Source organism: Hippocampus guttulatus, chromosome 4 (assembly GCF_054856545.1).
Source record: "Hippocampus guttulatus isolate MCC_2025c chromosome 4, RoL_Hgut_1.0, whole genome shotgun sequence".
NCBI lineage: Eukaryota > Metazoa > Chordata > Actinopteri > Syngnathiformes > Syngnathidae > Hippocampus > Hippocampus guttulatus.
The window spans coordinates 4,487,774-4,501,855 of NC_141264.1; the positions used below are offsets into that span (position 1 = coordinate 4,487,774).

Consider the following 14,082-nt stretch of genomic DNA (forward strand, 5'->3'; position numbering starts at 1 on the left):
TGGCAAAGGAGAAGTGTTCACTAACTCAAATTTAGACAAATTATAGAAAAATATTTAAGGGAAATAGACCTTTTTGTGTAAATAGAAATAGTCTTCAGATGTTAGAGTACAGTTCATGAAAAATGAGAGTAAAGACCAGTGGTGTAAATTTAGAGGAGAGGCAAGTGTTCAAAGTTAAAAGGGAGCACAAAGAACAAACATTAACATAAACACTTTTAACCTTTTAGAAACTGAGAGCTACTCCTTATGTACTAATTAATGCTGTGGTTCTTAACCGGGGTTCGATCGAACCCCAGGGGTTCGCTAAATCGGTCTCCGGGGTTCGACGGAGCGTCTGCCATTGAGGTTAACAAAATCCTGCCTTATAACAAAATCCACACTTTTTTTTTTGCCATATCATGTTGTTTTAGATATTTGTCGTATTCCATTTATAAGCATTATTACCAGATTCATGTAACATAAAGAATGAGTTACATTATGAGAATGCATGTATCAAATATGATACAAGTGGCATTATAGCATGTATGAAAACATTAAAAAAAAAATTTTTTTTAATCACACGAAGGTCACACGTTGACTACTGAGCGAACTAAATTTCGCACAGCACTGATTAGACAAGCAATGTAATGTGATTATCTGCTGCTAGTGATGGCTAAGGAGGTGTGTCATAACTAACTGACATGTTGAGTCGGGTGTGTCTTAATGAACATCTCAGTTCCCAAAAATCTGATTTTTCTGGCTATTCCTTAATGGGTCAGGCATTAAAGAGCTAACTATGTCGAGCAAAAAAAAAATCCTAAAGTGGACTCAGCACCCTATCTGCATCATTTGTCATGCCAAGTTGAGCAACTCTAGTCTCGCACCGGCAAAACTGAAGGAATACTTCTTTCCAAACTGCTTTTCATTTCCAAAATTCTGGAAAAAGTGGTGCACATGCAGTTGAAAATTTTCTTGAACATAACATCTTGGAGGTCTTCCAGTCAGGTTTCAAGACGATGCATAGCACGGAGTCAGCCCTGTTACGCGTTTGTAATGACATCCTCCTGGCAAATGACGCTGGAGACCACGTGTGTCTAGTTTTATTGGACTTTACTGCAGCATTTGATACAGTGGATCACAGTATTCTGCTGACTCGTTTGCAGCACTTGGTGGGCATTGGCGGCAGTGCTCTTGAGTGGTTTAGGTCCTATTTAGCTGACAGAACCTTTTGTGTCAGCCTTGGCTGCTCTGAGTCACGCGCTGCTCCCCTGTCATGTGGTGTTCCACAGGGCTCAATACTGGGGCCTCTGCTGTTTTCATTGTATCTGCTCCCATTGGGTTCCATCTTAAGGAAACATGGTATTCCCTTCCACTGCTATGCAGATGACTGCCAGATCTATGTCCCACTGAGCAAGAAAGACGCCTTCTCATTAAGGCCACTCCTATCCTGTCTGGAAGAAATCAAAACCTGGATGGCACAAAATTTCTTGAAATTCAATGAAAAGAAGACAGAGGTGATATTGTTTGGTCCCACTGGCCCTTGTACATCCCATCCTGTAGAATTGGGCCCCCTGTCTCCTTATCCTAAGTCTACAGTCTCAAACTTGGGCCTTAAACTGGACAGTGATTTCAAACTTGATCGGCAAATTGGTGCCGTTGTTAAATCCAGCTTCTTTCACCTTAGACAGCTGGCCAAAATAAAACCTCTCCTCTCACATGAACACTTTGAGACAGTAGTTCATGCCTTTGTCACATCCCGGCTCGGTTACTGCAATGCCCTTTACTTTGGAGTCCGCCAGTCCTCCATTAAGCGCCTTCAGCTGGTCCAGAATGCCGCTGCTCGCCTCTTGACTGGTACTCGTAAGAGGGAGCACATAACTCCTACTCTGGCATCCCTTCACTGGCTCCACATACATTTTAGAGTTATTTTCAAGATCCTCTTATTTGTTTTCAAATCTCTGAATAATCTAGCGCCACCTTACCTCTCTGAGCTCATCCGCCCCCACACACCTGCCCGGCGCCTCAGGTCTGTGGACCAGACATTATTAGAAGTACCAAGAACTAAACTGAGGCTCAGAGGGGATCGAGCCTTTTCTGATGCTGGTCCCTCTCTCTGGAATGACCTCCCACTGAACATTCGGCAAGCCTCCTCGCTGCCCATCTTCAAAACCCTCCTCAAAACTCACTTGTATTCTTTGGCATTCGACTCAACATGACTTAGATTTGTTCTTGGTTTTTCTGTTTGGTGCTTTCTACCGCCTTTATTGCCGATTTGTCTTACTGTTTATTGTGCATGTTGAATTGCTCCATGTACAGCGCTTTGTATGCAGCGATGGCTGTTTGAAAGTGCTCTATAAATACAGTTGACTTGACTTGACTTGACTTGACTTGACTTGACTTGATTTTTTTTTTTTCCAGTAATGAATGGTTTGATGAATGTGCATAGGAATTGGTTGGGTTCGGTACCGCTAATAAGGTTAAGAATCACTGAATTAGTGCAAAGGTTTAGTAGTTTGGTAAACAATTGCGAAATAACAAATTTGCTAACATTTTTTGGAGGTAAATCGTTTCCTCATTGTGCTTACTACGGAAGCATGGAGCTGCCAATGTGGAGAAAAAATATTTTGAGGGGCAAATACGTTGGAACGTACTTGCAGCATAAATGCTACAAATGTACCTTTTTCCCCACAATGCCAAGGGGGTATTGAGTTGTGCTTGTATTTTGGGGAAAAAAAAGCAGAACGTAAATCATGCAAACCAGCCATAATAAAACCATTACTAATACACAGTAAATAAACAGTGTTGATTTACTGAATTTTCAAACGTATTGTATTTGTTTGATTAGAAAAGGTTTGTTTGTTTTTTCCCATAATGCTATGGAGTTTGCACATGCGGAGGTCAAAAGCCTGTGACATTATGGGGGTTTACCCCATAATGTCACGAAATGCTGAATGTAAATCAAGCACCACACACATAATAAAAACAAATTTTTTTTAACTCGCGGTACAAAAATCGAAATGTATTCTTCCTATCAATCAATAAAAGCTTACATGTAACAAGAACGATGGTGTGAAATTACTTCTATTTTACTTACCGCATTTTCCGCATTAAAAGACGCACTGAATTATGAGGCGCACTTTCAATGAATGGCTATTTTGTAAAATATTTTCATACATTAGACGCTTTGCATTAAAAGGCGCAATCTACAATGTCTCCACTAAATGGTGCTACGCTCCTTCCATTCAACTCGAGAGGCGTCCGTTCAACTTGAGAGGCGTTCATGATCACCTCTGAAAAATGTAAATGAACTATTTCTGTACTTAAATGAAACTACAAAAATTGAAAATAATGCATCAAAACAGAAAATCAAGCGAAGAAATCACAAAATAAATTCTATATCCCCCCCTACAGAATTAATTTTGTGATTTCCTCGCTTGATTTTCTTCGTGGTTTCATTGAAGTAAGAATTAATTTACGTTTTTCAGAGGTGGCCATGAACGCCTTTCGAGTGGAACGGAAGAAGGCACGGAGACGGACAAAGACGTACAGTGACTCACAAGCTTTTATAGATTGATAGGAAGAATAGAATAGTGAGACTGTGAAAACCATTAATAAAGTCTGCGTTTAAAAAATAAAATAAAATCACAACCACAGCTCTCCTCTTTTCAACAAATACAGGTGCATCTTTGTTCGTCTCCTTCCCTTCTTTTCTTCCGGTCAACTCGAGAGGCGTTCACGACCGCCTCCGAAAAACGCATTGGCATTTCCTTTATCGTCGCTCCAACAGCACGATCATATAAGATAAGAAAAACTTTAATAGTCTCACAATGGAGAAATTCCCACTTCACAGCAGCAAAGTTATGAGAGGAAGAAGTAGAACAGGGGTGGCCAACCAGTCAGAGACTACGAGCCATTTTTTTACTGTGTGACTGCAAAGAGCCACATACACATGGGCATCCCGTCCTCGCGCGCACGCACACACGTACACACTTTTTTGCCCAAAGATCGACTTTTGAAACGCCCAACCTCCCACGATCCGATCGTGCACGTGCAAGAACACACACACACACACACACACACACATGCACGCGTGTGCCCAACCAAGCACTCACGCACATATGCACGTACGCCATGATGGGCAACCGCCGGAACGGCCCGAACATGAACGAAAGCTACAGACAAACACACAAATGTACCCCCCTCCATTTCCTCCTCCCACCCCTTGCGGTCGACTTGTAGCCAGTCTGCTGGCTCCCGGTCGATTGCGATCGACGTATTGGGCACCCCTGCCTTAAAAACTGAGGTAATTCGCTGACTAGCTTAGCGCTTAGTGCCATTGTTTGCGCATGAGCGGTGATTCAGTCATCTGATTGGTTGCCCTCTATGTCAATCAAGTAACGTGCTTGATGATAGGCTGACGTGGTACGTTCTGTGTATTTAATGCCGTAGTTTGAATGACATCGCCATCGCCGAGGCGTTTTCGACGCTTATTGTGTAAATGCCCGGGAGCCGCATTGAACCAGCCAAAGAGCCGCATGCGGCTCGCGAGCCGCGGGTTGGCCACCCCTGAAGTAGAAGAACAAAATAAATAGGAGCTGCTGGAAAGGCAGCCACTCTCACGGCGCCATCTTGAAGTCAAAATAACACAACAAGATGTCAGTAGTCGTAGTTATTTATTCCTTTGTTGTGTATTCACAAATGATGAAATCACAATATAAATTCTGGAGGGGGCGGGCTTTTGAATTTATTTTGTGATATCCTCGCTTGCTTTTCAGTCTTGATGTATTATTTTCAATTTTTGTAGTTTCATTGAACGGAGACAGACAAAGACGTTCCTGTATTTGTTGAGACTGTTTTAAAAAATGAACACCACAGCTCTCCTTTTTTCGGAGCTGCAACACAAACTTTTTTAATAAAGCAGTGTCTCCAGGAAGGAGCCATCTTGGAGTCGATGTATTATCGTAATGACCATACAAAAGACGCACCGGATTTTAAGGCGCTCGGTGAGCTTTTAAGAAAATGGAAGACTTTTTGGTGCGCCCTATATTGCGGAAAATACGGTAATTGCAACCTTTTTTTCTATTCTTCCTATCAATCTATAAAAGCTTATATATAACAAGAATGATAGTGTGTAATCACTTTTCTATTTTACTTAATTGCAATCAATGGTAAAATAGAAAATGGCATTCCTTCTCTTGAACAATCCTCGTCAAATCTGGCTTGTATTCCGTTTTTGCCACTCGAAGCAGGCACTGTCTGCATGCGAGCTGCAGCGGTTTCTTATTACTTGGGTCAGCATGCCACATTGTGAAAACGTTTTTGACCAAAGATTGACTTTTGAAGTGACCAACCTCCCACGATAGACCCGATCGCGTACGTGCAAGCATACACACGCCACCACTTATCGAGTCACTTATGCTCTAATACCTAATCAAGTTACTAGGCTTCCATTCTTAAGTCCAGTGGTTGGGATGTCAAAGGTTAAATGTTAAATGAGACTTTGTACTCCCCAAAGACTTGTACAGAAATATAAAAAACAAATATTTTGGTGCCCCTAGGGCTTTAAGTCCTGGATATAAATAAAACATCAGTAGAATGTCAACACATTTTTAATGTTTATCTTTTTCAATTGTTTAAAAGTGTTCAAAATGTTTTTTGTTTGTTGTTATTGACAACATTCTAATTGTATTAATCGTAATTTATTGAACTGATCCAAATAAAACACGTGACGTTGTTTAGCTGTCAGCTATTATTTCACACACTAGATGTTTTTTTCTTTTTAAATCCAGCCCTAGTTACAGTAAAATATTTTGCAAATATATCTTCAGTCACTGTCAATCTCTACATCATATGAAATGCCTGCATGCCAGTTGAGACATCTATACAATAGCAGGCTATGCCACCCCCCAAAAAAGGGTGCAACCAAATCTGTGCTGGTGCGACCAAATAAAAAAGTTGGACGCACCAGTGCTACCAGCGCAAAAGTTAAAAAAAATAAAATAAAAAGCCAGTTCTTTAAAAGAAAAGAAATGAAAGAAAAAACCTTATCTACCGCTTATCAATATAAAACGAATGGCATCTACAATGAAGGCATACTCATAAATCAAATTTTTATGAGTATGCCTTTATGAGTATGGAATTTTTTCAATCCCCTAATTTGTAATTTTAATTTATCATTTCTGCTGCTAAATAGCAGTATCAAATATTTTTTCTAGTACTGTATTTTCCGCATTGTAAGGCGCTTCAGAGTATAAGGCGCACCTTCAATGAATGGCCAATTTCAAAACTGTTTTCATATATAGGGCGCACCGCATTACAAGACGCAGAAAATAGAAGCTACAGTAGTGGCTGCGGTTGCGTTATGCATTCACTAGATGGAGCTACGCTAAAGGGAATACAATACAGCATTATTTATATAGAGCATTCACAACCGCTGCAGCTGCAAAAGAGAACATTTAAAATACTACGTCCAAGAAATCATATTAATCGATACATAAGGCGCATAGGATTATAAAATGCACTATCAGAAAATGTAATGCTTTCAGGCGCGCCTTCCAGTGCTGAAAATACCGTAATTACACTTTTAACCATTTCTTTATTCCTCTTTTTAAATCTATTTTGCAAGCTATTTAGTATGAGTTGGTCATGAGCTTAAAACATAACATATGGAAGTTATATTCCACCAATTCATTGAATTTTAAAGATTTGAACTGCATAAATATTGGAAAGGTCCCTATATCCGCTTTTATGAACAATTTTCTATAAAGGAAAGAGTGCTTCGGTGTACTTATCTCTTAAATGACTCTTTGACCTTATGTATTACAGCACTAGTTTGGGATACCTATGATTTAATGTGTTCTATATGGGTTTTCCATGTAAATGTTCATCATAACAACGTCTAAAAAATGTATTTCATTAGTCCTTTCAGTCTCTGTTCCCTGACAGTCAAGCATTTCTACGGCGGTGCATGAGAAGCATAAGTGTTTTTGTGTTTTGATGAATTGATTGGTTGAATTCTTTTTTTCAAACATGACATAAGAAAATGACCAACAAAACCGATTTAAATTCAAATGTAATGAAGTAGTAAGAAAAAATGTTGCAACCCAGTTCGTAAGTACTAAGTGATTTTTAAGAAATCTAGGAACATACTGCACCACAAATAATGATGTGGTCGAGACAAGAACAATATGTTCCATTTCATTGTCTGTATTCGTGACTTATGTAGCGACAGGAAAGAAATGTTTATACCCCTTCCCTGTTGACTATTACAGGTAATGCTGGAGAAGCTGCTGAGGTCGTGCCCAGGAGTTAATACTGTCTATGTGATGGTCAGGTCAAAATCTGGCCAGAGCCCTCAGGCCCGTATTACTGACATGATCAGCAGCAAGGTAAGAGCTTTTGAGATCCAATGATACCATGGATTACTTTTGGGGGACGGGAGTATAGTCGGATCGGAGCATATTAAGAAACATTAATTAGATTTACTGGTGTGTTACTTGGTCATGTTGTATAGTGAAACTTCCAAAGACAATTGAGAAATATGCAGATGACAAACTATCTACCGTATATTCCGCACTAAAAGGCATAAAAGCTTTCCATTTTCTTAAAGGCTCACAGCGCGCCTTAAAATCCGATGCACCTTGTGAATGGTTATTACGGTAATATGTAACATTTTCGCGATTCTTTTGCATGCTAATTAGCTTGTTAGCACTGATTTAGCAGGTATCAGCACATCAGCTAAGCTGAGGAGAAGTCGTCTCAGGTGCAAGTGGCTTTCGTTTTTTTCGTGATTCTGTGAGAGGCTATGAACAGAGATTTGATACACTTACTAGATGGATTTCATCAAGACTGTACTGCTGAACCGTTGGTGTAAAGATAATTTTACTGTAGCTGGCTCAATATTCACAAATATCTGCATATGCTTCCAGGTACCAGAAAAGGTTTGACAAAGGTCATTGCACACACAACGCCTGCGCACTCCCCACATAGCTACATCATACACATTGAGTTCTCATTAAAGGGACGGTTTACACAACAGTATTGCAAAATTTCACCACAGATTCGCGTATAGCCCTCGTAATGAGACCAGTTTTACTTGTGTAACACTGCGGTAAATGGTTACAGTACAGTGGTACCTCTACTTATGAACGCCTCTTCATACAAAATGTTCACGTTACGAAACGCCTCAACAGGAAAATATTGCCTCCTGTTACAAAAGAAATTTCAAGATTTGAAAGGTAGAAATACTGTACAGTATGGGCTGCTACTCGCAGCTCCGAGTTTCCTGAACGCAACATACTTTTAACTGCTCTGCCATTGGCTATTACTGAGCATCTTCCTGGCATCCCATTGGCAAAGAGGGACAGGACAGCCTTCTGGAACGGATTATGGTCGAAAACCGAGGTATGACTGTACATGGAAAACACATCTCAATTTACAAAATTTTCTAGTTAAGAAATTTCAAACAGAACCAATTAATTTCGTAAGTAGATGTACCATTGTATGTAAATGTAAAAATAACCGGCAAACGTCCACTTCGCCGATGTTTCAAGGGCTATAATCGGCCAACTTAATTAGTCGGGCCAAATTCAGGACCCAGCTTTTTGTGCACAAACAATAAAAAGTCAAATTTCCTTTTGTTTTTCATTTTGGTTCTCGAAACTGTTTGTACACAAAAATGTAGAAGGTTTTTTGAAAAAAAAAAAAAACTTTACAGGTCGGCATTTTCGACGTAGAAATTCTCGGTCGGTCGCGTTACCGGAACCACACAATTTCTTTTTCTGCGCCTAATGCAGTCAAAAATGTGTAACTAATGTTTGCTCTTAGTTGTTCGAAAGGTTACAAGGTGAACAGCCATGCTTTGCAGAGAAGATTATTGCAGTGAGCAGTGACCTCACAAAGCCAGAACTGGATCTTAGTAAGGAGAATCAGACATTACTCGCTGAAAGCGTCAACATTATCTTCCACTGTGCCGCCACCATCCGTTTCAATGAGCCACTGAAGTGAGTATTTTAATTGTAAGCGTTTTTCTTTCTTGGAATGGATTCCCAACTGTGTGTGTCTTAGGCAAGAGTATTAAATAAGCTTGTACAACACTTTCAGCCAAATGAATGATTGTTTAAAGCGTCTTGAGTATGAAGTGCTATGGATGCTGATAGATGTTTGCTCAACTTCTCATCAAGCATGGCATGTCGGTATGAGTCAGAGTGGTTTGGAGTACACAGAGATATTTGACACCTTACTTACTTGCCTCAACTACTGATAAAAAGGCACTACCTCATTTTGTCCAGGACAAAAACAGGAGAAAAAAAAAACCTTGGTTATTTTAAGGGCAGAGGTTGCTGTTTAAGAGTGAGAAAGCAGATTAATTTTAACTTTTGGTGTTTAAACAGGTATGGCTGCCTGCTGTTTGTATCACATCTACCAGTTTTCTTTTGTCTTGAAAGATTCATGTTACGAACTTAATTTGTTGTCGAGAGATACAGACTTACTGTATATACCGTATTTTCCGCACTATAGGGCGCACCAAAAAGTCTTCCATTTTCTTAAAAGCTCACCGAGCGCCTGAAAATCTGGTGCGTCTTGCGTATGGTCATTACGGTAATATGTCGAACCCCAAGATGGCTCCTTCCTGGAAAGATGCTTCCAATGTTATAACTTGAACTGTGTCGCTGCTTTATTAAATACGTTTTTGTTGCAGCTCCGAAAAAAGGAGAGCTGTGGTGTTAAATTTTAAAACGCACACTTTATGAATGTCTTTCACAGTCTCAACAAATACAGTTACGTCTGTCAGTCTCCTGCCTTTTCTTCTTACTTCTACTCGAGAGGCGTTCATGACCGCCTAGGAAAAACGTTAATGAATGATTCCTTCATTGAAACTACAAAAATTGAAAATAATGCATCAAAACAGAAAATCAAGCGAGGAAATCACAAAATAAATTCTATAAAGAAATTATTTTTCTTTCAGAATGAATTTAATTTATTTATTTATTCATTTGTGAATACAGTACACAACAAAGCAATAAATAACAAACACTTCTGAGACAGTCCAGTCTCCTACATTTTACTAACAGCTGATATTTCTATTGGAGCTATGCTCAAGGAAATGCCAAAATAAATCCTCTAGGGGGGCTATAGAAGTTATTTTGTGATTTCCTCGCTTGATTTTCTGTTTTGATGCATTACTGTGTTTTTGATTTTCGTAGTTTCATTGAAATAATCGTTAATTTATTTTTTTTGGAGGCGGTCGTGAACGCCTCTCGAGTCAAATGAAGAGCTGTGGCTCCATCTAGTGGATGTATTGTAGATTGCGCCTTATAATGTGGTGCGTTTAATATCTGAAAAAAAAATACAAAATAGACAATTCATTGAAGGTGCGCCTCATAATCCAGTATGCCTTTTCGTGCGGAAAATACGGTCATTGAATTATGTTGCATGCCTTGAAGCACTAGCTCCATTTAATGCCATAGTTCTGTCCTGATCAGCTCTGTGAGACAGCAGTCGCTTACCTTGTTCTAATTGTCATCTTCGAATTATTATTAATTTTTAAACTTTGTATCCTTTCTAAAACTTTCCTCTTAGAGATGCAATGCAGTTGAATGTCTTGGCTACTCAGAAGATGCTCACTCTGGCCCATAAGATGAAGTATCTAGAAATCTTCATCCATGTATCCACAGCCTACGCCAACTGTGATCGGGAGCTCATTGAGGAAATGGTCTATCCTCCCCCAGTGGAGTATGTCAAACTCATTGATGCACTGGAGTAAGTTCGATTTGACTTTTACCAAATAATGTACAGTAGCTCGTCAATGTTAGCAGATGACACACATGTTTTTGGAGAATTTTAATGTAACCCCCCCCCCCCCCCCCCCAACTAATAGAAGTGATAGACTTAGTATCATAGTAACGGCAAATGGGTGCTCAATGGCGGCTCTTCTGGTGTACATTATAGTTAGTTTCTTGTATATAAAAGTTGGATCTCTGGAGTACCAGCTTATCCACCCGGCGTGAAATAAACTATCAAGGAAATGTTCCAGCTTTAAACTGTTCAGGTTAATGTTTCTAGGCCTGCCTAGTGGTGCGGCCATCTTGGCCAGAACATTAAGGACACCCCGGATTTCCGCCCCCAGGCCTTCAATGGTGCAGCCATTTTCGCCAGAATATTAGGGACATGCCTGTTGGCGTCCCGATGGGGCTATAAGGTTCACCCCGGATTCTCTTGTGAAGCCATCCCCAATGGGGTGGCCCATATTAGCCTTGTTTGCTTGCTTGCTTACGGTTTCTTTGTTTCTTTGCTTCCTTCCTTCCTTGCATCCTTGTTTCTTTGCTTTCTTCTTTCTTTGCTTCATAGATTCCTTGTTTCCTAGCTTTCTTGCTTCCTTGCAATATTTTAAAATAAATGCAAAAAAATCTTGTCTTTCTTCCATGTTTTTTGACTGATTCAAACCAACTTTAAACTGTTCAGCTTATTTCTACCACATTTTTAAAATGTCAAAATAAAAGCCAGAAATTAATATTTTTTGTTTTATCCTCTACTTTCTGCATTTTCCTGAACAATTCAAACCATTCCACTTTTCGACCTGCTCTGCTCATTCCAGGTCATTGTATACCATTCTGTCATTCTATATCATTCAATTTTCATTGAGCCTCTTTGCCTTTAAACACAATTTCTCCAGAAATTGCATTCTCCTGTTGATGAAATGATGTATTGTTAAAGGTAATTTGAGCACATTTATTTTTCAGAATTGTGTATAACATTTATTACCTTCACATTAGTACCCAAGAAGTATGTCTCACTTTCAAACAGCTTGATGAACCCTAGATTATCAGTTCATATTGAACTTATATGCACGATAAATTAAATGAATGATGAATTTGCATTAATAATAAGACTTGCATCTTCTCAGTAAAATATTTGCTGTGTCTTGAGTAATCTTATGAAGAATACAATCATTTTGTGATTTCTTTCATGCTAAGTTAAAATAAAGAGAACAGGTATTAAGTCATAATGTATTCTTTGTGAGTGATAAATATCAATAACGAACATGATAAATATTGAACTGTTGCGATATTTTAAATTTCTAATTTTGATTCAGTTGGACGAAATAAAATTTAAGGTGCTTATGCATATACCACTTCAACAACTGCCTGTAACTTAATATGTTAAACTGGTTAAACTTGGTGCTCTGGACTTAATCAAAAATTGAAAAAAAGTTGCTAACGGTTCATAAAAATGTCTTCAGGTTTGCACGATCTTCAGGCAAGGGTTTGTCAGTGTTATGAAAGACTATCACCGGGACGGTGTCACAACTTCAGGCATCTATTGCATCAAGGAGAACAGTATAGCACCAAACTTTATAAAAGCACACATTATAAGTAAGTGCATACCAAATTTCAGCTAAATTCATCAAGGATTGTGAAATTCCATAACTAATGTTGTGAAAAATTGCTGTGACTGACAAATTCATTTCAAAATGTCTGTATTACAAAAACTACATTGTGGGTTTATATACTATGTCCAAATATGAAGAGCTTAGCTTGATTGTTTTGCTTTTGGGGGGAAAAACAACCAAAACCACCCCCTTCTTTTTTTTTAAACAGTTTTGTGGGGAGGGGGTAGTGGGGATCATAATTAGGCCCCTTAAATTGTCATCATAAGAAATACGTTCAAAATGCTATTCGGCATGGCCAATTACAAAAATGTGTGACGTTTTGTTGTGATATGTTAATAAATAGTGCAGTTACACTGTTTTATTGTAATTTGTGCTCTTTGAAGCACTTAGACTGATAGATAGGCAATATAACACAAAAGCGTTACCCAACGAGGTCAATGTTTACACACAAAAAGCTTGGTATATTTGGAACACTTTCAAAATTTGTACTCCGTTGTACTATGCTTGAAATGGCCATTCCAACCGTATTCATCATTCTGTCAGACTGCCAGTGTCATTTTAGGGAACTCTTGTCATGTTGCTACTCTGAGCAAGCTGCTCAGAAATTTCCCAAATTGTGATGTCACAATGTGGATAATGCTAGCCCACGACGTGGCGACTAGGCTGGGCAAAGAATTGCCACTTTCTAATCATGACTGTACGACACCGTTCATAGGACTTCTGTCTGTCAAAGCCCAACGTTACAAAGAGCTGCATTGAGTTTTGTGGGATACGCGTTAACCATTAGTTTTAGGTCCTGGTTGGTAATATATGCCTGATTGCTTCGTGAAATTGTTGACACCAGATAGTGAGGCTGGATGATAAGAACATTCAAGATGATAAATATTGAAAATTAAGATGAGGTCAGTCATGGACTTTCCACTCTCGTGGACTTTGCACATGCGCTCTCATGTACAGCACATTCCAACCAACCACATTAACTCATTTGGAACGTCTACGCCGTATTCGTATTCGTGGCATGATGACCGTACGTAAACCTCTGATGGTAAGTAGAAACCCTTTCATGTCTTAATTCTGTTCCCAGTTGGATGGACGATGAACTGGTGTCGGTTCTGACCCCCAAACTGATTGGTCAACGACCCAACACTTATACCTACACAAAAGCATTAGCCGAGTATCTGGTGCAGCAGGAGGCTGGCGACCTCAACGTTGCTATTGTAAGACCCTCCATCGTTGGTGCCAGCTGGAAAGAACCTTTTCCCGTGAGTTTTTGTTGAAATATTTTCCTCCCAATTCAAAGCCCATATACTGTAGAAGGTCAATATTGTATTGTGTATTCCTCTGTAATTCAGTATCTACAATAATAATAATAATGTGTTACTTCTCTGCACTGTTTCAGGGTTGGATTGATAATTTTAATGGACCTAGCGGAATATTCATTGCAGTAAGTGCTGGGAGGAATATGGTAACGGTTTGTTTAATCATTCATCGGTGGAACAAACACATTGCAGATTTTGGAGAAAGTGCTTTGAATGGGAGCAATGTTTTTACCACTCTTAATAGACAGAACTAGGGGTGTAACAAAAAATGGTTTGAATTGGAAAATTGGTTTTGATTTAATCGAACCGGAATGAAATCGTTCCATTTTAAAATGCACCAGTCTTGAAGCCAACCGTACCCTCCTTTGTATGTATACCTAAATATCTATTGCA

General features: G+C 39.2%; 1 protein-coding gene across 1 annotated transcript in view; it reads left to right on the forward strand.

The window, feature by feature from the left end:
• The window catches only part of far1 (fatty acyl CoA reductase 1), a 41,410-nt gene that overhangs the window by 11,400 nt on the left and 15,928 nt on the right, over positions 1 to 14,082 (forward strand). Inside the window, exons 3-7 of the mRNA XM_086108937.1 lie at positions 7,251 to 7,367; positions 8,806 to 8,981; positions 10,561 to 10,740; positions 13,455 to 13,632; positions 13,770 to 13,814. Coding sequence (XP_085965063.1) covers positions 7,251 to 7,367; positions 8,806 to 8,981; positions 10,561 to 10,740; positions 13,455 to 13,632; positions 13,770 to 13,814 — 696 coding nt within the window. The remainder of the gene's footprint in view (positions 1 to 7,250; positions 7,368 to 8,805; positions 8,982 to 10,560; positions 10,741 to 13,454; positions 13,633 to 13,769; positions 13,815 to 14,082) is intronic.